We start from the raw sequence: 20,139 nt of genomic DNA on the forward strand, positions 1-20,139 counted from the left end.
GATTTAGCCAAACCTAAAAGCGGAGCTCCCAGGTTATTTATTCTTACTGGCCTTACTTAAACAACGAATTTACGAGATAAAACGATTTTGGATTTTTTTCTTTAGCTTGAAGAAAAGCAATCAAATAAAGAAAACCAAACGAACAAGTTTTTGCTGCCGCAGTGAGTGAGCCTGAAGCGAAAGAACGAGGCAGCTCTCTAATCGGAAGAACACATTTTTTTCGAAACGCAAGGGATTTTGGTCAAAGACGCAACGAATTGTGGTTATGCGAGAATGGAGGACTTAAGATGCGCGGAATGATTATCACAGCCTGCTCTGTTTTTCATTTCGCTCCTCGTATCCTCAAACTATAGTTTCACTGTCAAGCAACAAAAAAATAAATTCAAAATTTCAATGAAATAGGCCAAGAACTTGAAATGTTGTAAGAAACAAGTCTTTTATAACCACGTTTTCAATTCTCAGGTCTGTGCGATACGCCGCTTCTGAGTTATTTGCGTTTCACGCAACTTTATAGAGTTTTGTATGGAGATTCCATGTGGTCCACCAATATGGCGGCCCGAAATCAACGGAAAACGTCTGGAGTTCACTTTGCAATGAAAGCGCATATTTTTGCTCATGAGATAAAATACATGTGTAGGCATAAACTGCTGAGATTCATAAGGATAGACATTTTTTTTCCAACCAAATGGCTTTGTATCATGGTGCCACGCAAGGTGACGATTCGGAAATTCCAAATGCTGTATTTTCGAAATGAAAGACATCACGGAATTGGAAACTTTAAAAAATATTTGTTTCTAGGTCATCTTTAACCTCCTTTAGATACAAACTCAGAAGATCTTGTGATTTTGATTTTAGAATTTGATGACATCACTGTGAAATCAATCTATTGTTTTCTTTCTTCTCTTGAGTGCATGGGGTCCAGAAGGAGGTTCAGTTTGGGGGTCCACGTTTTGTACCGTCCCTGCTCAAGACCTAGCAGAATCTCCCTTCAATTCCACGCAAGACCGGAAGACAGTGGAACCCCAACATAAAGTTCGTCAATCAGTATGGCGGCAACACTATGGTGGATTACAATCCAGGGGAGAAAGTGCTGTACGGTTGGGATGACCAACGCCAAGTCACTTATCCCCTTACTTTTGAGGAACATTAAAGAGCATCAAATGATCGATCTGTTGATGATGGGAAAGATGCTGTGCTACTGAAACTATAGAAACTAGATCGTTTCTTGCTTTTATTTCCAAAATATTGTGGTATTGTCCCCTTACTTTTGAGGAACATTCGGCTTTCTTCTATCGAGTAGGGTGGTCCAGTTTGGGGGTCCACGTTTTGTACCGTCCCTGCTCAAGACCTAGCAAAATCTCCCTTCAATTCCATGCACGAACCGTCTTTTAATTACCGCAAGCATAAAAGAACATCTCCTTTCCCCTCGGCAGCATTTCTATCATTTAGGTAAACTGATTACTGCTGCATGCTCACAATGTCCTCAACACCTCGGTTGAAAATGATAATTTTACTTCGTTTTTTTTTTTTTGGCAGACAACATGAGAGAAATGCCGTAAAACGCATGCAAGTATTTTTTGGTGACCTCTCTGTTGCAGTTATATCCGGCGACCGCTCGTTGTGTCGCCACCGTATCACTTTTTTGTTATGCTGCATGCGTTGAGAAAATAGTGAAATTACCTGGACCGCATTGTAATTTAAATCATTAGTTTTCTTTTCCTCTTCTTAAATGTACATGTATGTATTTCTTTTTTTCTTTTATAAACTAGGCTCTCAGATATTTAATTAATATCACACTAGCCTCCCAGATTAGCGATCACTGCTATGCTCTCTGTTAGTAATGTGTATCAGTTTTCTAATAAATCTTGGCTGTGACCGTAGTATGGAGTTGTAAATCCGGCTTGTCGTCGACTAAGCATCAGCGTAAATGGACATTCTGCAACTTTTACTTCCTCTGCACCTGTTTCTGCCGTCATTCCTTCTTATGACCTTCTCATTTGAGTCGTTCGAAAGAAAGAAAACACTCTCGACTGAGGGAAGTATACAACAAACTTTTGGAAAGAGAGTTTATAGAAGATCGGAAAGCAAGGTTAACAGTGTTAACGTTAGTTGCAATTATTCGTCGAAAAGAAAACTGAAATTGGGAGGTCGATCTTTTTACCACAGTCCTGAGTTACTCGACGAGCTGCCTGTCGTTAGTCATTCATCAGTGTAACGGGATGTTTTGCAGTTTTTACTTCCTCTGTGTCTGTTTCCACAGAGTTTTCGTTTGAGGCCGGAGACAGGCGGTTTCGTCCGGTTGTTTACCATTTTACGTCCGATACTTTGACGCTAGAAATTTAAGATACTTGGGCTTCTTTTTTTTTTTCCTTTCTCTATTTTTCTTTTTGGATTTGGGTATCTCAGGAAGCCACGGGCTCAAGAAACACAAGACAATCGAACAATAAATCCCTCAAGCTAACAGCTAACAAAAAGTCACAACGCCTCATTTTGCATGCTAAACGGAATAATCGATCTGATGGTATTTCATTCACGCCATAAGTTAATTAGCTTTTGGAGTCGACAAAGGAAAATAAACAGGTCCGCAGCGTTCATTGTTAAATCGGGTACCTTGAAAAGCTATCGATAACCGGCCTGTTCCATCTCCATTCCTTTATTTTTATCCCCTTGGAGTCGTTTAAGAGAGTTTATTCCTCATTGAACTTCCTCAAGGAAAGTGATTAACAAACTTTTGAAAGCTCAGAGTCATCATGCTCTTCATTTCATTTACCGGGGTCAACGTTTGACATCCGACTTCATGACAATATTGCGAGAACGCACCATTTCCGCAATTTCAGCCATCCTAGCAGTATAGATAGACAGGCTTCCTATAGCTCAGTGGTAGAACAAATTGGCGCAACTAATAATCGAAAGGTTGTTAGTTTGACTCCTGCAAAAGAGAAATTAGACTTTGTCCGAGTCAACATCCAAAAGATCCCATTTCCTTTACTAGGGTAAACATTGCCATCTACTTGATTACGTAATCGTGCTCCTACCCTTTTTACCTTTCCCCCAACTCTCAAATATAGGCGTAATATTTGCGCGGTCGTAATTATTTTGATTCCATTTTGTTCGCGTTGTACTACTTGTACAGTGTTGGCGCAGAAACCCGCTATTTGGGTTCAGAGAAAAGTCGGTGAAGTAAATGTGGAAAACGAAATTTTTTTCATCACTGTTGTATGCTCACGATGTTCTCAACACCTTAAACACCTTAAAGTTGTTTCTTTTCTTTTCTTTTCTTTTTGTTTTTTTTTTTGCAGAGGAAGGGAGAGAAATTCCCTAAAACGCATTCTGCACTTGCATCATATTTTTTTAAACTCGTTAGAGCTGTAGTTTCTCCGGTGGCCTCTCCGTTGCAGTTATATCCGGGGAACGCGCGCCATGTCGCCATTTATCACTTTCTGTTATGTTATGTTTCCTGCGTATGCGTAAAGAGAAAATTGCAATTGCCTGTGCACTGCAGAGTGCAGGCTGCTTTGTATTGCTTGTAATTGCTGTTATTAATGTGCATCAGTTTTCTAATAAACCTGAACTTGTAGCCTGCGAATACACCCGCCTCTCATCGCTAACCGCCGCTTGGGCCGATCAGCGATGAGAAGCGGCTGTATTCGCAGGCTACTGAACTTGAAGCAATCCTCGCTATGACCGAAATATGGAGTTGCACTTCCGGCTTGCAGTCGGCCAAGCATCAGCGCAAATGCCGGAATATTCCGCAATTCCTACTTCCTCTGCAGCTGGTTTCTGATGCCATTCTTTTTTTACCTTTTCCGAGTCCTTCAAAAGCGTGTTTTTCCTCACTGAACCCCTTTAAAGGGGAGAACACAAACTAGTTTTGGAAAAAGGGTTTTTAAAAGACCGGACTGAAGTAAATTTCGTCAAAGAGAAAGTTGATTCAGAAACTGGGAGATCCATCTTGGCTTTGACCTTGGTCATGAGTCATACGATCTGCTTGGCGTTAGTCATGCATCAGTGCAACGGGATATTCTGCACATAAATGATGCAGTTTCCAATTCCTCTGCGTCTGTTGCTATCGCCATTCCTTTTTATCTTCTTTGAGTCGTTCGAAGGACTTTATTTGTCATTGAATGTCCTCAAGGGAAGAGCTCAACAAAAGTTTTAAACGTCCAGAGTTTATAAAGGATCGGTAAGTGAATCTCAAGTCGTGTATTTTTTTTAAAATACGAAACCAGTTTTTTTTCTAATTGATCTACTAGATATATAAGTGTTTACTGTAGTGTTTGCTAACTCATTTTTCTTTCAGATTTGCTGCTATCAAGTTATTCAACCACCGAAATGTTTCTATATCGTCATCTTGTTTGCCTTCTTCTCGCTTTCATGGCTGTAAGTAATTCCAGGCTCTTGCCGGTGTAAAATGGATTTTCAACTTGTTGTATAATGGTATTCTTCTCTGTAGCACTAAAGTTTCAAAGTATCTTTGCGTGGCAAGAATTTCGCAGTTAGTCGACTGAATAAGAAAGGGTGTGCATTTATGGAGCACCCGAATATGATCGCAAGATCACTGTGACATCATCTCCGTGCATGAAAAGTAAATACATGCATCCAATATTTAATCCTAGCTGTCAGAAGACTCTACAGGGTGTTAAAAAGAAGGAAAAGAGAACTGAGGGACGACTATCTAAAAGATACCTTGCCCTTGACATTGAAGACCATCGCAGTTACGAACTCTGCTTTGGCAGAAACGCCAAAAGGAAAGCCTGAAGGTTTTAGGCCCACTTAAAGAGGATTTAGTAAACCTCTTATTCGTTAAAGATTGTTGGATTTCTGAAAAAGGAGCAGAAAAGCTATAGGGTGCTTGATTATCGTTACGAGGAATTTTTAAATTCCTAAAAAAGGACTTAAAGATTTAAAAATCTTTCATGAAATCCCAAATTCAATGTAATAGTTGAAACCCGCAAGTTTGCTCTTTCCCCAAAATATGGCGACCTACTAGCTCCTTTTATGGGGCGATAGATTTCTCTATGTCCAAATAACCGACGGTGTCAATTTCCATCTTTTTAATTTTTTAATTCTGATATTTATTGCAATGTCTTTGCAGATTGATGCACTTGACAATGGCACAGTCAATTTGCGCACCAAAAGATCCTTGTCCACTCAAGATCTCGTTCTGGAACTGGCAAGTCTCAATACATAATCTAATTAAACTTTAACATTTTCGGCCAAAAGTTAATGAGCACAGTGTCTCAAGACAGAGTTAATATTCTTAACTATCTAGCCAGAGATAGCAAGGATGGGGGGGGGGGGGGGGGACGCTGATAAAGTGAAGATAAAAAGACAAAAAGGAGGGGATTGGTGATCGGACTTACCTAGACTATTAAGAAGCCTGAAAAACTCCAGAGCTTTACTCTATCCATTTCGTAAATCAAGTTGATGTAAGGTTATGTCAGTTTATATTAATCAAAGTGAAAAGCAGTGAGAAGGGCAACTCCAGCGTCTCTTTCATTCAAAGGCCGGATACTTTAGAACAAGACTCTCGCTTAGAAATTTGCCTTATCACACTTAATATTTCATTGTTATGGAGACACCAGAAAAATCTAATAAACGTTCCCTTTTTAACAGAATAAATGCAGCGAGGCATCGCTCTGGGCTTTTCAATGGGCCAGTGCGAAGTTTTTGTGATGGTAATTTTTTCTACTTTAAATATGACAGAAAGAAAAACTTCGCACTTAAACTCGTTTTGTGAATAGGAAGCAGACATGAACTCGCTGTTGAATATTAAGCACAGCTTTTAAACTATGTCTAATTGTTAAAGAAGTTCTATCATCATTTTATAAAAACAAGACTGAAGTTCACATGTTATTGCGGAGAAAATCAATAAAGTAAAAATGATATCAATGTAAAGCCCGTGGCCAGATCGCATATAATATATGATATATTTGATCCTCATTCATTATCCAACCACCTTCTACCCCTTGATTTAAATTGTGATTTTGAGTACTGTTGTTTCAATGCGCTAGTTTTTTAGCCAGGTGCCTTTAGCAGTATTTATGGCTGTGATAAATCAATGAACTCAACACGTCGATGCTCGAGCGAAATGTTATTTTTTAAGCCTTAGTTACAAACTGCTGCGGCGTTTTTGGTTTTATCATTTTAGAGGAAGGAATAACTACAGTGAAGAGAGCGTAATTTTATTGGTCATTACTTTGTCCCATTGTTTCCTTTGTCAGATGCATAGGATGATTATTGAGGAGAAGCATGACTTGGCCAAAGCAGGCATCAGTGATGACATTCTCCAGAAAGGTTTGTGGTGGCTTCTACAGGCACCTCTGAGAATTTCTTTTTTTGGTGAATTCAATTAACAAAGAAGGAACGTGTTTTGAAGAAGAGATTACACATCAAATTAACCTACATTAATGGTCTGGCTCCCACGAATCTCATGATGATCTATCTCTGCATGAACAAATGGCACTGAACATTCCTGAGTGAGGAAAACATATCACCAAAGGCTATAGAACTTCTGGTTAATCTTTAGTTGGGCCATCATTCAATCAAACGTTTTTTTCTTTCTTTTGCTTTCCTGCAGACAATTGCACTAACATCAAGTCGATTGGTAAACCTGTGACCCACAACTCAAGGGAGAATAATTATGGAGCTTGGATGAAAGACCCGTTGGGGATCATGGGAGCTGAAACTATATTTGTGATGGAAGGTTTTACTAACAGAAGGGAGCTTGAAGAGTATGAAACCATGGTCATGTTTAAAGCAGGTCTGGCGCGTAAGAAGTACACATTGCCTTATGATTGGGACGGAGCAGGTGCTGTTGTGTATGGGCCATTTCTCTACTACAACGGGTAAAAGACTACACTGGCCTGTTTGTTTCAGTAATTGTACCTTTGCGTTACCTTTTCAGCTAATTGATTTTCATCAATGAGGTTTACTGAGGGAATGTGGACTCGATGGCTCTTACTGACTCCATTCCAGTTAATCTATTTATTAAACTCCGATTAGACATTTTTCTTCAACGTCTCATGCTAAGTTTCACTTTTGTGCCATAGGCGTTATGCCCTTATTTGTGGAAGGTTTCAGGGTGTAGTAGAAAGGTTCTGTTTTCGGTAGTTTCATTTCATGGCCCCGGTCTCCGATACTTTTTCGTTCCATACTCAAACAAAATATGCCTTTGTGAAGTTGGAAAATGGAAATTCAATATCGTAATCATAAAAGCGATTCTGTGAAAAAAATGAAAGTGGAATTCATGAAAGCGACGACATATTGCCAACATTGGCTTTGGTTCATTTGAACCGATTGTTGTCATCGGTACAAACAGGGAATGGATGTTGCATCATCTACAAACTTAGGTAAGCATCTCATTGTGTTGTATGGCGATTAAAGACTACACACTTTCTACATATTTATTTCAGAGGGAAATTGTTTTAATCCCGCACAATAGATGGTTATACAGTGACATCATCAAATTCTAACATCAAAATACTGAGGTGTTCTGTATTTTTATTTATGAGGTTGACGATGACCTAGAAGTAAATATTTTTACAAATTACTAGGGAATGATTTCCGTAAAGGTACCTCATTATGCATGCAGAATAAATTAATCATGCACTCGCGCTATTGTTTTGTAGAACAAAACGTATACCCAAGGGAATCGAATATATACATGGCTAATTTGTACTTACGGGATGAATAAAAATGGATCTGATTTCTCTTTCCCTCTCGTTCCCTCTCCCTTCCCCCATTGCTCTCTCACACCGCTCACACCGTTGCTCCTTCTCGTCCCAGCTTTTCTCTTTCTATTCCTTCGTCCTGTCCTTTTTTCCAGGTCCCGTTCAGCTTTTCTGCCATTTTATACATTGATATACCACTCGCAGCTTGCCTTGAACTCCGACCCACTGTACACCTCTGGATTACTTGTCCCTGTTCTTGAGATAACGTGTCAAGTTGCTAATTAACACCTTGAAAATGATATTTACTTTGAGTTCTGGCTGACTATTTACATAACAATGATAAATAATTACATACATGTGCCTTGCCGAGCACCTCATCTCACAGAATGACCGGACTTTCTTAATTATTCATAAAGCTCGCGCGTGCGTTATTCAAATTTAGGAGACAAAGAAAATGCGCCAATCTGCCCAAATAGGCCTTAGAAATTCCTTTCTACTGGCCTTTACTGGCACAAAATATGATAGGATCCAGTGGGCTTTTCGTCTACTGAATTCTGATCTCCGTTTTGGATTCTAACAATTTTAAGGTGGCTTAAACCAGTTTCAACACTTGAAAGAAACGTTCTTACTAGAAGGATTAACACTACAAAACTTTTTCACTTGACAGAAATATTATGGTACCATATCAAACACCAATTATTGCTGGAAAAGATTCGGTCGTTTTTGTGACGTAAAACGTTACCATGACAACGGGAAAGCCTTACAAGAACACCCCATATTTTTTGCTTTAGCTGCTCATCTCTCAAATACGAACTCGGTGACCCCAATTTTTAATTTCTGAAATGTAATCCGGCATGTCCGAATAATTAACATACAAAATTTGTGGAGCGGTCCACAAAATTTGTTTGAATTTTGCAGAGTTTCATCTTGGCCTGCTGATCTCTTTTGTGCAATAAAAAATTGGGGTCACCCAGTTCGTTTTTCAGATATGAGCAACTAAGGCTGTTTTTGCAAGGCTTTCCTGTTGCCATGTTAACTTTTCACGTTACTAAAAATGACTGCATCTTATTCAGCAATAATTGGTGTTTTACGTGGTACCATAACCTTGCTGTTATGTGATAAATCGTTGTAATGTCATTCCTTCTAATGTCAAGGTCTCTTGAAAGTATTAAAACTGGTTTGAGCCACCTTAAGATGTGTTCATTTTAATTGAATTTTCGCAAAATGAGACATCTTTCCGTATGGGAAAGGCTAAAATTAGTATTCAGGCACTTTTTATGCCCCATGAGCAACTGGTAAATAAAAAGATCCAGTGGATAATTAACAGTTATAGCACGAAAGCGAGCGTGATATCTCGTAATACTTAGCCGACAAGGCCGAAGGCCAAACACTCTCTCTTTTTCCTTGCGGAAGTACCCGAAAGTATGTCTATCAGCACGTAGAGGGACTTGGCGAGCAAAGACTACAGCATTGAAGGCTAATTGTCTTTTACACGGAGTTTTGGAAACGATAGAGGCTAAGTATGAAGTGCCAGAAATAACATCGACAATATTTATATTCGTCTTTCTCGGTAGCCTTAAATTTTAACTACGGCACTATTTTGAATAAAACTATTTTTAATGTTGTTGAATCCTCAAACCACTTGTTTACGATTTCGCGAACCTCGGACGGCAAAGGGCTCATTAGGTGAAGTTGCGAAGTTCTATCCAAGTGCGAAGGCTTTATTGACCAGCTTGTGTTGCACACTTTACAAAAAGGCACATTTGAGGGAATGTTATAGATATTTAATTTGTTAAGGTCATTAATTTTCTGTGACAGTATGTAAATATGAGGGTAAGTATTACGAGTCATCTTCAAATTGAGCGGCTGTTACCCAGTTTCGTTATAGTCGTGTAGTTGTTATTTCGACAATTTTTGAAGAGAGTCAGGTCTTGTGATTCGGGTCTCAGTGAGGCTGACCATACTTAATTAAGACCCAGTGGCATCCAAGATGTTATGTGCAGAGGAGGGTACAGAGCTACAAGCGTGTATAAAACAATCAAGAACGCTTCTTTAGCGTTAACTGGGGAACCCTTGAAAAACTTCAAGATATGAAGAAACGGATTAATTTGAAGGAAGATTCGTATATGATTGAGGCAGGATCTTTTGAGATTCAGAACTGGTTTTTGTCAAGAAGCGTTTCAGGTTAAGGAGGTTGAACACCGTTTTTAGAGACGGTTCATTATTTATAAGGAGGACCGCGTCGGAGAAAATAATAGCTTTGGCTTCCATTTTTCCAAAGCCCGACGAAAGAACACGATTTTTTTCCTAGCCCGTTCAGTACATTTTCAAATTAAGACCCAGTGGGAACCAACTCAGTGCCTTCTGTTTTTGCGTAACACGTATCACAGGCAACCCAGTTTACATTCATGGAGCGTCTAGTTCAACTTTATAACGCGCACTGACTGTAACATCAAACGCTGTTATAACTGATAAAGGCTTAAGAATTAGCCGAAACGTCTTAAATAACAACAAAATATCCCGAGCCAGTGACAAACACTAGCTTAAATTAATTCATTGCGATCAAGAGGTTATTCAAGCTATTGTTGTTTAGAGAAATGAATTTAAACATTCTTGTTACAAAGGCGAGTCAGTTGCCGTGATATTTTTAACACATTTTTTATTCATGATAGAAGAAAATGTTCATTCAGTTAATTGATCATAGCTGTTATAGTACAAATAGTGCCGTTCCACGAAATAGTCTTTACCTAGAGGAATAGCCTATTCTAACACTGTGTCAATGTTTCAATTCTTTATCACCACACAAACAATGGTGCTTTTAATTGTATCGGAATCCGCCTTATACTTCCTTTCATATTCCAGAGAAAGTTCCAACCAAATTGTGAAGTACAACCTGCGCTCAGAGCGAATACATTAATTCATTACGATCAAGAGGTTATTCAAGCTATTGTTGTTTAGTTGCCGTGATATTTTTAACACATTTTTCATAGAAAGGTGAGGCTAATGAAACCAACACATGATTCACCGTTACTCCGAGTTTCGTGCTTACGCACTCATCAGACAGCGTAAGCAGCGTAAGCACGAAACTCGGAGTAACAGTGAATCATGTGTTGGTTTCATTAGCCTCACCTTTCTACGATTTAGCTCTACACTTGTGTGTATTGAGCACTATTTAACAGCGTTGGCAGCCTTATTATTATTATTAACACATTTTTCATTCATGATAGAAGAAAATGTTCATTCAGTTAATTGATCATAGCTGTCATAGTACAAATAGTGCCGTTCCACGAAATAGCCTTTACCTAGAGAAATAGCCTATTCTAACACTTTGTCAATGTTTCAATTCTTTATCACCACACAAACAATGGTGCTTTTAATTGTATCGGAATCCGCCTTATACTTCCTTTCATATTCCAGAGAAAGTTCCAACCAAATTGTGAAGTATAATCTGCGCTCAGAGGGAATAGAGGCTTACATAAACGTGGGCAATTGCGCACCGAGAAGTTACACTTACCAGTGGGGTGGATACAATGGAATGGACCTGGCAGTGGATGAGCAGGGGTTGTGGGTGTTTTGTGGAAACTACAACAACGGGAATAGACTGAGGGCAAGTAAAATTGATGTGGTGAGGAACAAGATTGCTCGCAGTTTTGACCTAAACACAGGTAACTACGTCTTTATTTTTATAAACCAAAAATAGGAAATATTGTTTTAATAAGTAAACGTTGCGAATGTAGCATACAACTTGCTCGAAAAAAGTTAGCTGCGGGCACATGCCTTATTTTAGAAAAGAACAAGACCATGTCATGTCAAAAATTTAAACATGGAAGTCAAGATTCCAGTTCGGGGCCTTACATGTTGGAGGATGTTGGCTAGGACCTCCCCAGGATCGATCCACCTGGTCGTGTAGTCACGTGACTTTCTATATAAAGCACGTGAAAGAATTTCTTAATCCATCTCTTAATAAAGATTCCGTTATGGAATCGAAGGCTTGTGTGGTTCGTTTAAGCTCTCTTAAAATATTTTCTTCACCCAATTTGAATGCGTTTGACCGAGAATTTATTTTATAAGGAACATAAATGTAAAATGTAAATGCTTTGTTTATAGTAAAAGTGCAGTTAGCTATCAAGCTAGTTCACAGGTACCCCACTTGTAATAATCTGAAAGAAACAATTCAAACTTAACAGAAACATATTTAAGAACCCCAACTGGCTAGTAGAGCTGAATCCGGGACAGCCGGAAACAAATCCAAGCCAGAGGTTAGAACGGGATTTGAACCCTGGATGCAAACTCAACGCCATAACCACTGGACCACGTCCCCTCCCGAACACCTTCAACTTCAAAATATTATGACTCCAAAAATTCCATCCTCGAAAGAAATCATGGTACAACTCTACGAAGCTAACCTATTTTCCCATGCAGAACATCCCTTACAGGTATGGATCGTCAGGCTTCACGGTGAAGCAGAGAAGATGAACACCAGTCACTAGATACTGAGAACAGTGTTGGCATTATCCAAATCCGTCGAATACGAAAGCATACTTAGTACCACTAACCAGTCCTTATTAGGTTAAAAGCGTTGAAACAATTGCAGGCCAGTCGTCATACTGGAGAGAAGAGTTCTTTACCCAGAAAGCTATAAGGGCTGGCTCACACACGACGCAAGCAAAAACAAAAGAAACATACGCAAACTCAGAAGAGTTTGCTAGAACCAATGAGCGTAATTAACATGCAACATCTTAATGAGTTTACATTAAGTTTGCATTAACACTGCAAACCAGTCCTGACATGCATGGCTTTTGTACTTCAAGGGAACTGCCACCTTCAGTTTAGGATGGCAGCATAAGTAATTTTCATGTATTAGCACTATCAAAACTACCATAATACTCTTTCTTTATCCCTCCAAAATTTTGCATAAGTATTGTTTTTATTTCCTCTTGGAACTTATAATAGTCTCAAGAGAAACTGGAAACAATGCTTATGCAAAATTTCGGAGGGACAAACAAAGAGTATTATGGTATTTTTGATAGTGGCTCATTAATGTCAGTAGACTTTGCGAAGAACTTCTTGGTAGAGGATGTGAGGTCATGTGACAGCATGGAGTGTTTTAAGAGATCGTTAGGAAAACGCAAGTTGAATTTAGGATAGTTTTAAATGCATGGTTAATATGATAACTTTTTCAAAAAGGGGTGGAGTGAATTAAGCGGCAAATTCCGTCCATGGAAATCATCCCTCTGCCTGATTCTGGTCCTGCACTTCTTCTTTCAGGCCAAATTCTGTCATTTTTCTTTGAATTGTTCGAGTGCTAATTGACTGAAACACCGTTGCTATTTCTCTTGCGTTTAAAACAAATTCCAACAAAAATCTCAAGGTGTCGAAGTGCACATCTATGCGGGGTCTTCCCCTTACAAGTGTCTGAAGAAGTGCAGGACCGGTGGGATGATTTCCATGCGAGGAATTCTCTACTGCTGCTAACGCTTGGCGAAGAATCGTCAAGACTTGTCCGCCGTCGGGACAAAAACTTGTTGATCTCAAAAGCACAGCAATTAAATTGTCTAGTCTGAAGAAAATGACATTTGTTTCAGTTCCTTTTTTAACTTGTTGTAGTGAGTCAATAAAGGCTTCTCTCAGGTATTGCATCAAGACAACGCGCGGGTAAGAAGTTGGAATTTCTCGATCAAAGACCATTGTAAAAATTCGAACTAACGCTTTTCGGAAAACGTCAACCAACCCTGGGCCTCACTTTTAAGCGAGGCCAGGATCCTAAGGAAATGTGATAGTTATCCTGAAGTTTGTGCCTCGGAAAATGCCTTTAAGAGTGTGATGACTTTCAGCGTTATGCCTTTCATCGTAGATACTTTTCGTCTTTGGCCAACGAAGCTTGATTAGAAATACAACGCAAACTGCGTTGACAAACATGAGACTAAACAAGCGCATAATTGAAATGGACTTAACGTTTCGTATGTTTCAACATGCATCTTCAGAAGTAACCGTTAGCTAATTTTTTTTGAAATATATAAACGAAATTAAATATATAAGAATATATAAGAATATAAGATAGCATTGCGAACTTTTGACGCCCATTTCAGCACGCAATCAAATGAGCCCTACCAAAGGCATATTTTCCGAAGCGTCAAACAAGAAGAAGGAGAAACTGTAGATCAGCCTATTACTTGATTACGAAAGCAAGCAGAAAACTGCAATTAGGAAAATGCTGATGAGCCGATTCCTGATCAAGTCATTGATACGAGTAGTACTATGGGGGAATATAGACCGGTTTTGCAACAAGCGTTCTGATTGGTTGATCCCGATACAACGAGGCTTCTGATTGGTGGAAATTTTGGGGGTCCGCCATTATCACGTGCACACGTGAACAGGATGGGGTCAAAGTCCAATCGACGTCATAAACAAGATGGCGACCATGTGGGTCGGGACGGGACGGGACGGGACGACCATATAGGAGACTAGAGTGGTTGGTTTTCACGAATCATAACGGTTTAATCAAACAATAACTTAGGTACAAGCGGGAACGTGTGAGGAGACCTGGTGTCGACTCGTCCCTTAAGCAAATAGGTCAGCCAAGACTTGAGCAAGATCCAGATCTTCTTCGGTGAACCGTTCGTAACCGTAAGGGTAGGTCTGGGCCGTGGTGGGATCCAGGACCCGTTTGGAGTAGACGAGTCGGTAATCTTTGTGAGAAGGTTGGGTTTCTAAGGTGTAGGTCTTGGCATTTCTTTGGATGGTGTGAGATTGCGTGACACGAGTGGTACGCGGTTGGTCTAGAGGACGATGCAATTCATCCAGAGTGTTTTGACGCAAAACATCGTAATTCAATTGAGTCATCCCTTCGACGTTGAGGGAGAAACCGCGGACCTTGCATACGACGTGTCCCTTCTTAGTCTTGTAACCGTAGTTCTTGGGACCGCCCGAGCAGAATTCCACAATGTGATCACCCGCGTCCAATTCATCCTTGAAGTCGCCAAGGTAGGCGCCTCGTGGAGGGTCCAAGGGTGGGTCGCCAGGACGATGGAGATAGACGACCGAGTCGGTGTCGAAGTAGAGGACGCGTTCACCGAGATGATCGAGGGCTCGATAGAGACGGAGTCGGGCATGACAGGTCGTGAAGGCGGCTATGAAGATGTTGAGGTTGGGTGAAGGCAGGACATCGTGCGTTTGGAGTTTGTAGTGGACTTCGACCCGGTCTTCGGTCAAGGAACTGACGTAACGGACATCGTGTTGATCGCTATCGAGGAACTCGATGAACGGTTGAGGTTCGGTGAATTCTCGGACCTGAGTCTTGTTGATCCGTTGCCCGAACTTGCCCCACATGGAGTTGAGCATCATCTTAGCCAGGGCTCGGAGTCCAGGGTTCTTTTCGATTTTGGCGGGATCGAGACGAATGCCTTCCCGAGCATAGTAGGCATCGACGTGGGCTTGTTTTTGAGCAGGGGTAGTGCAGCCTTCGGGCCAACCGCTGGCTTCTTCTTTGATTTGGAGCCACGTGTCCACGTAGGATCGGAAGAGTCCCGTACGTTGCTGATCGAAATGCCATACTTCGTGGACGTGTTGAATGACGTAACCTTTCTGTACAGCCACGTCGAGTTCGGGGGTGCACCAAGTACCGACGAGAACACGTTCTTCGTCCGTGTGATGACAGGCATGCGTCTTTTCCAAAAGAGGTTTGGAAATGTTCTCTTCGACGCAAGTACGACACAAGGGAAACGTGAGTTTGTCGTGACTGCGGTAAGGCAACACGGGATGGTAGAGACGTTGGGGTGGAAGGACGGTACATTTGGCCAACCCAAAATAAGGCGAGAGATCGGTGGTGTCGGGTTCGTAGAGGAAGGTGGGATGACCGAGTGGATAGGTGCCGTACTTGTTGACCCAAGGATACAAGGACGTGTAATCGTCGTATCGGATTTCTTCCTCCTTCTCCTCGTCGACGTGCGCGTAGAGACGTACGGCATTGGTCCGACCTCCGTAAAAAGCGTCGCGTGGTTCAAGGGGGGCTTGGAGGTGTTGACGGGCTAGAAAGGTCATGATGTCCTGATTGGTTTGTTTGAGAGCGTTCCAGGTACATTCCCACATGGTCACGACTTGATACCCACGGTTGATGAGAAACGTGCGTTTCTTGTCGACGAGAGCACGGACCTCGTCCATGGATCGATCGAGTAAGGTCGGATGCACGTCGGTGCGTTGGGGATGACAGGTCCGACATCCGTGCCAGAAACACCCGCAGAATTCGTAAACAGTCTTGGTATCGGCATCGTAACCGTCGACCGTGTATCGGGTACCAGGAATACGGTACTCGCCCTCGTTCCGAGCATGCTGGATACGTTGGCGGTGCAAGGGATGATGAGGATCGTAGTGGCCGTAGGCACGAGCTAGGGCTTCGTGGTCCTCGTGTTCTTCCGGCGAGAGGGCCAGGTAGGCTCGTTGTCGTAGATGGTGTTCGCACCACGTCAACCATTCCATGGAGGCTTGGGAATGATTGATACGGCCTCGCCATCCTAGGAGAGGTTCGGAAGCAATGGTCTCTTCTTCCATACAGTGCATGCGCAAGTAGCGATTACAGGCAGAGGCGACGGTCATTTGTTCAAAGGGATTGAATTCAGCGCGTGCTTGAAAATCCCGCATGAACGTGAGACATCCTTGTTTCAAGAGTTTCACGTCCGATTGGCAGTAGGCTAAGAGTTCGGCTTGGAAATCAAAGACGACCTCTCGTGCCGCTTGGTCGTCGTACCAAGTATCGAAATCGCGACGTTTCTTGACGGACATACCGTCGGGCATGTAGAAGGCTTTGTCGGGAAGTCGGCCTACATACGTCTGATGTTCGGGGGTGTTGAACAAATGTGGAAAGTGTCCTTTCTTGAGTTCAGTGAGCCCGAACGTCTTGGGGAAATCGCTCAGCGGCATCTGGAAGAAGGAGAGCGAATCGATGAATCGTATGGTCGTGTGTTCGTGAGGGTAGGTGAGTTGGAGGACTTTCCCACCGTTTCGGATTTGGTCGAGTTGTCTCTTTTGCCGATGGAGTTCGTCGATGACGGGATAACTGTCATACCCTTTGAAATTGTGAGCGATGACCGTCAAGGGTCGCATTCCGTTTTCGGTGAGGGTTTCTAACCATTCCAGGAAGTGAAAGAGACAGTCATCTCCTTGGAACGAGACGGGAGGATCGTCGTCGTCTTCCGTTTCGGCCACCACCAGATTGGGCACGTGACGTCCCTCGACTTGCATACTCTCAATGTCAAAGAAAACGTGCAAGGGTGGTTCCTCATCGTCGTCCTCGTCTTCGTCGTTGTCGCCCGCCAGGAAAGCGTGCAAGCCAGCGGCTTCGTTTTCTAAGAGAGGCGCCAGTCCCTGACTCAGGGTCCTTTGGAAGGAGAGTCGCTGCCGTGTCAAGCGTCGTTCTTCGGCTGGAGTCTTTTCGACTTGTAAGAAACATCGATGGGCATGGACGTCGACGTCTTTCTTGCAGCACGAACATTTCCGATACCCGCACCGATGAGTTCGGATCTCTTTGAGGCCACGTAATACGCGGTGACATTCTTTACACTGACGACGGGTGGCACAGACGGAAGGATGTTCAGGATCCGCGGGTTGACCGGCCTGGGTCTTGGTCCGATGGGTTTGGAGACACGTGTCTCCGTAAAAAGAACGTCCACAGAGAATACAGGGTGTCTGAGCCGAGCGGTACTGTCGGTAGGCCTCGGAATAATCAGGGCATCCGTTTTGCAGGCAGGCGCCGCAATGATGTCGATTGTTACGACAGGCATGCTGACCCAAATGATGGTAGGCTTGGAAACACTGACTGCAAAAGTAATCTTGACCGAAGAAACCAGGTAAGGAAGACAAGGCATCGTAATGACCGTCTTCGTGTAAGAGTCCTAACAATGTGTCCCCACGACCGTAAGCAAAACAAGCATAAGCGCGGTTGGCATCTACGACCACGAGGGTGTAGTCTTGAAGACTGGGAGCGGTGGCGATTTGTTGAAGTTGTTCGGGACCGCAGGGTTGAGGAGGAAGGCCGACTTCCTCTAGAAGTTCTTGAGCCGCTCGTGTGATGCGACGATGGTTCCATTGGGTCCATTGTCGGCGACGTGGAGGATCGTCTCGGTGTTGATGGACCCCTCGAGCGAGAGCGATGGCGCGTGGACAGCATAGATTCTGGTCATCTTGTGGGACACGTAAGATACATCGCTTGAATTCTCTGAGACGCGTCGACGCTTGATGCCCTGGTAAATGTTTTCTTTTGTAACCGGAACCGGTGGGAGCCCCGCGTACGTGAACGAAGGAGAGGGTGAAGGAATCGTCCATTTCAAATTGTTCGTTCGAGTTGAGCATGTGGGAAAGATTCCCAAGTAAAGCATCCACGCGTGGACCTTGAGCGCGCCATTCTCCGGCCCGTAGACCCCAACCGTTGTAGGCATTGGCGATACGATTGGAGGCTAGAGCGATGTAAATGCGATCGCCATCGGGAATGTCTTGATCGTTGATTAAGTCATCTAGAGCGGTACGAAGACCTTGCACGAGGGCATCGGTGAGACGTTGTCGGGGGATGAACGCTCCGATCTGTCGAGGGCGAAGTTGAAAGACGCGTTCACGAACGCCGAGACGGACACTACGTCGTTCGACCACAGGAAGTCTTTCAAAGACGAAACGTCCTGGAGCAGCACCTCCAATTTGTTCAAACTCGTCGAGTGCTTCAACCAAATCACTATCACTATCACTATCCATGATGAGATGTTTTTTTGTTTGAAGAAGACGGTGTGTCTTTTATAGAGAAAGAGTCACCTTGAACGACCTTGACGTGTACCCTAGATGGACCAATCCGGAGGGAGATAGGTCTTCTGGGGGGATGGGGGGGTATCCCCCAGAGAGTCATGTGACCCCTTAGGAGCACGGGGATTGGTGGAACGATTCCTGTTAAGTAGTCCGATCGAGTGAGGAGTCTCAGAAAAAAGTCATGGCATCCGAACCCAAGAGACGTGCGCTGGAGATGGCAGTCGCCAGACGTACTATGGAGGTGGAGCAAGACCCAGAGTATGAGGAAGAGGTGTGGGTCAAGCAAGAGAATGGTCGTTGGCGAAAAGAAGGTCAGACTACCAAGAAGACTCCGGCGACCCGAAACGAGGCTTCGTATTGGGATGTGTTGCCTCCTGAAGTACGTCAGCATGTATTGAAGGTTCGAGATCGAGAGGAGGAGAAGGAACGAGAGAAGGACCGGAGGGAACGTTGGAACCCCATTCACGAAGAGTTACTCCGTCTACCACGTTGCGCTCAACATGGCACGGTACGTACCGGGTATTTGTATTGGGTGGAAATCGAAACGGATCTGATAGATTCGTTTATTTTATTTGATGTCTTTTAGATGACGGCGACGTACGTAGGAGAATCGACTATCGTCTTTGAATGCGGACCGTGCCGACGGTTTGCCCCTGGGGGTAATCCTGCGGGAAGTCGACTCATGAAATGTCGGACTTGTCTTTTGGGCATGATGAGTTGTCCGGGGTATCGGTATTGTACGGGCAGGTTTCGGTCTCGTCGTCCAGAAGGGATGGTCGTGTGTCGTTGGTGTCGATGGCCCGTCTACCGGAGAGGTCTTTTGTGTATGCCGTTTCGATCTCCTCATTGTCGTTGTTTTCTTGTAGGTCATGGTGGTCACTAGATCGGAGGTGGACCATCATTGGGTCGAATGGGAATGTCGTTGCAGTTATGTGGAATTGACGTGTAGAACGTGGGACTGTGACTGTAATTGTGGGGTGTCTTATGCGTCTTACCGTCGTCCGGGATGTTTGATTTGTACCTGTGACGTGGGTTATGGGTTTCCACCGTGTCGTCATGATTTGGGGGACTGGTGTTATTTGTGTCAGGGGTATAGTTGGACCTAGTTTTTGCTTTATTGTAGGTGATTTGTCAATTGGAACAAACATTAGATGAGAGGATTTCGAGATGGATATGGAGAGAGGATCGTTGGGTGTGGCGACGGAGACGACCCCTGAGAACGGAGGAGCAGCGTCGATGGAGGCGGTGTTATTTGACTGAGATTCTAAGATAGGTCGTTTTTTCTTTCGTAGGTGATTTGTCAATTTGAGGATACGTTCGGGGATGAAAGTCTATCGAGATGGGTATGGAGGAATGGTTGTTGGCTGTGGCGACGGGCACGTCCTCCGAGAACGATGAAGCAGCTTCGATGGAGGCGACGTTACTTGAATGAGATTCTAAGATAGGTTCTTTTTGTTAATAGATGGTGGTGGAGGAACATAGAACCAGAGGTTATCCACCGAGGGCGAAGGATCGATGGACTTGGATCAAGTGGGTGTGTCCACAACGTTGTACGGAGACTGCCGCCACGTGCATTCACTGTTTGAAACGACTGGACCTCAACCACTTTGGTTGCCTGTGTTATGGGTGTCTCGTTCGTTGTCGATGTGACGGGTTGGAAGTCTCCTACGGACGTCGTCGT

General features: G+C 43.1%; 1 protein-coding gene across 1 annotated transcript in view; it reads left to right on the forward strand.

Annotated features, from left to right (window-relative positions):
- The first annotated feature begins 4,056 nt into the window (after window positions 1-4,056).
- Window positions 4,057-20,139, forward strand: part of LOC138053356 (myocilin-like) — a 38,855-nt gene continuing 22,772 nt past the window's right edge. Inside the window, exons 1-6 of the mRNA XM_068900005.1 lie at window positions 4,057-4,183; window positions 4,301-4,380; window positions 5,096-5,173; window positions 6,225-6,297; window positions 6,581-6,848; window positions 11,091-11,338. Of these exons, the coding sequence (XP_068756106.1) occupies window positions 4,333-4,380; window positions 5,096-5,173; window positions 6,225-6,297; window positions 6,581-6,848; window positions 11,091-11,338 (715 nt within the window). The 5' untranslated portion in view covers window positions 4,057-4,183; window positions 4,301-4,332. The remainder of the gene's footprint in view (window positions 4,184-4,300; window positions 4,381-5,095; window positions 5,174-6,224; window positions 6,298-6,580; window positions 6,849-11,090; window positions 11,339-20,139) is intronic.

This window comes from Montipora capricornis, chromosome 6 (genome assembly GCF_036669925.1).
Source record: "Montipora capricornis isolate CH-2021 chromosome 6, ASM3666992v2, whole genome shotgun sequence".
Lineage (NCBI taxonomy): Eukaryota > Metazoa > Cnidaria > Anthozoa > Scleractinia > Acroporidae > Montipora > Montipora capricornis.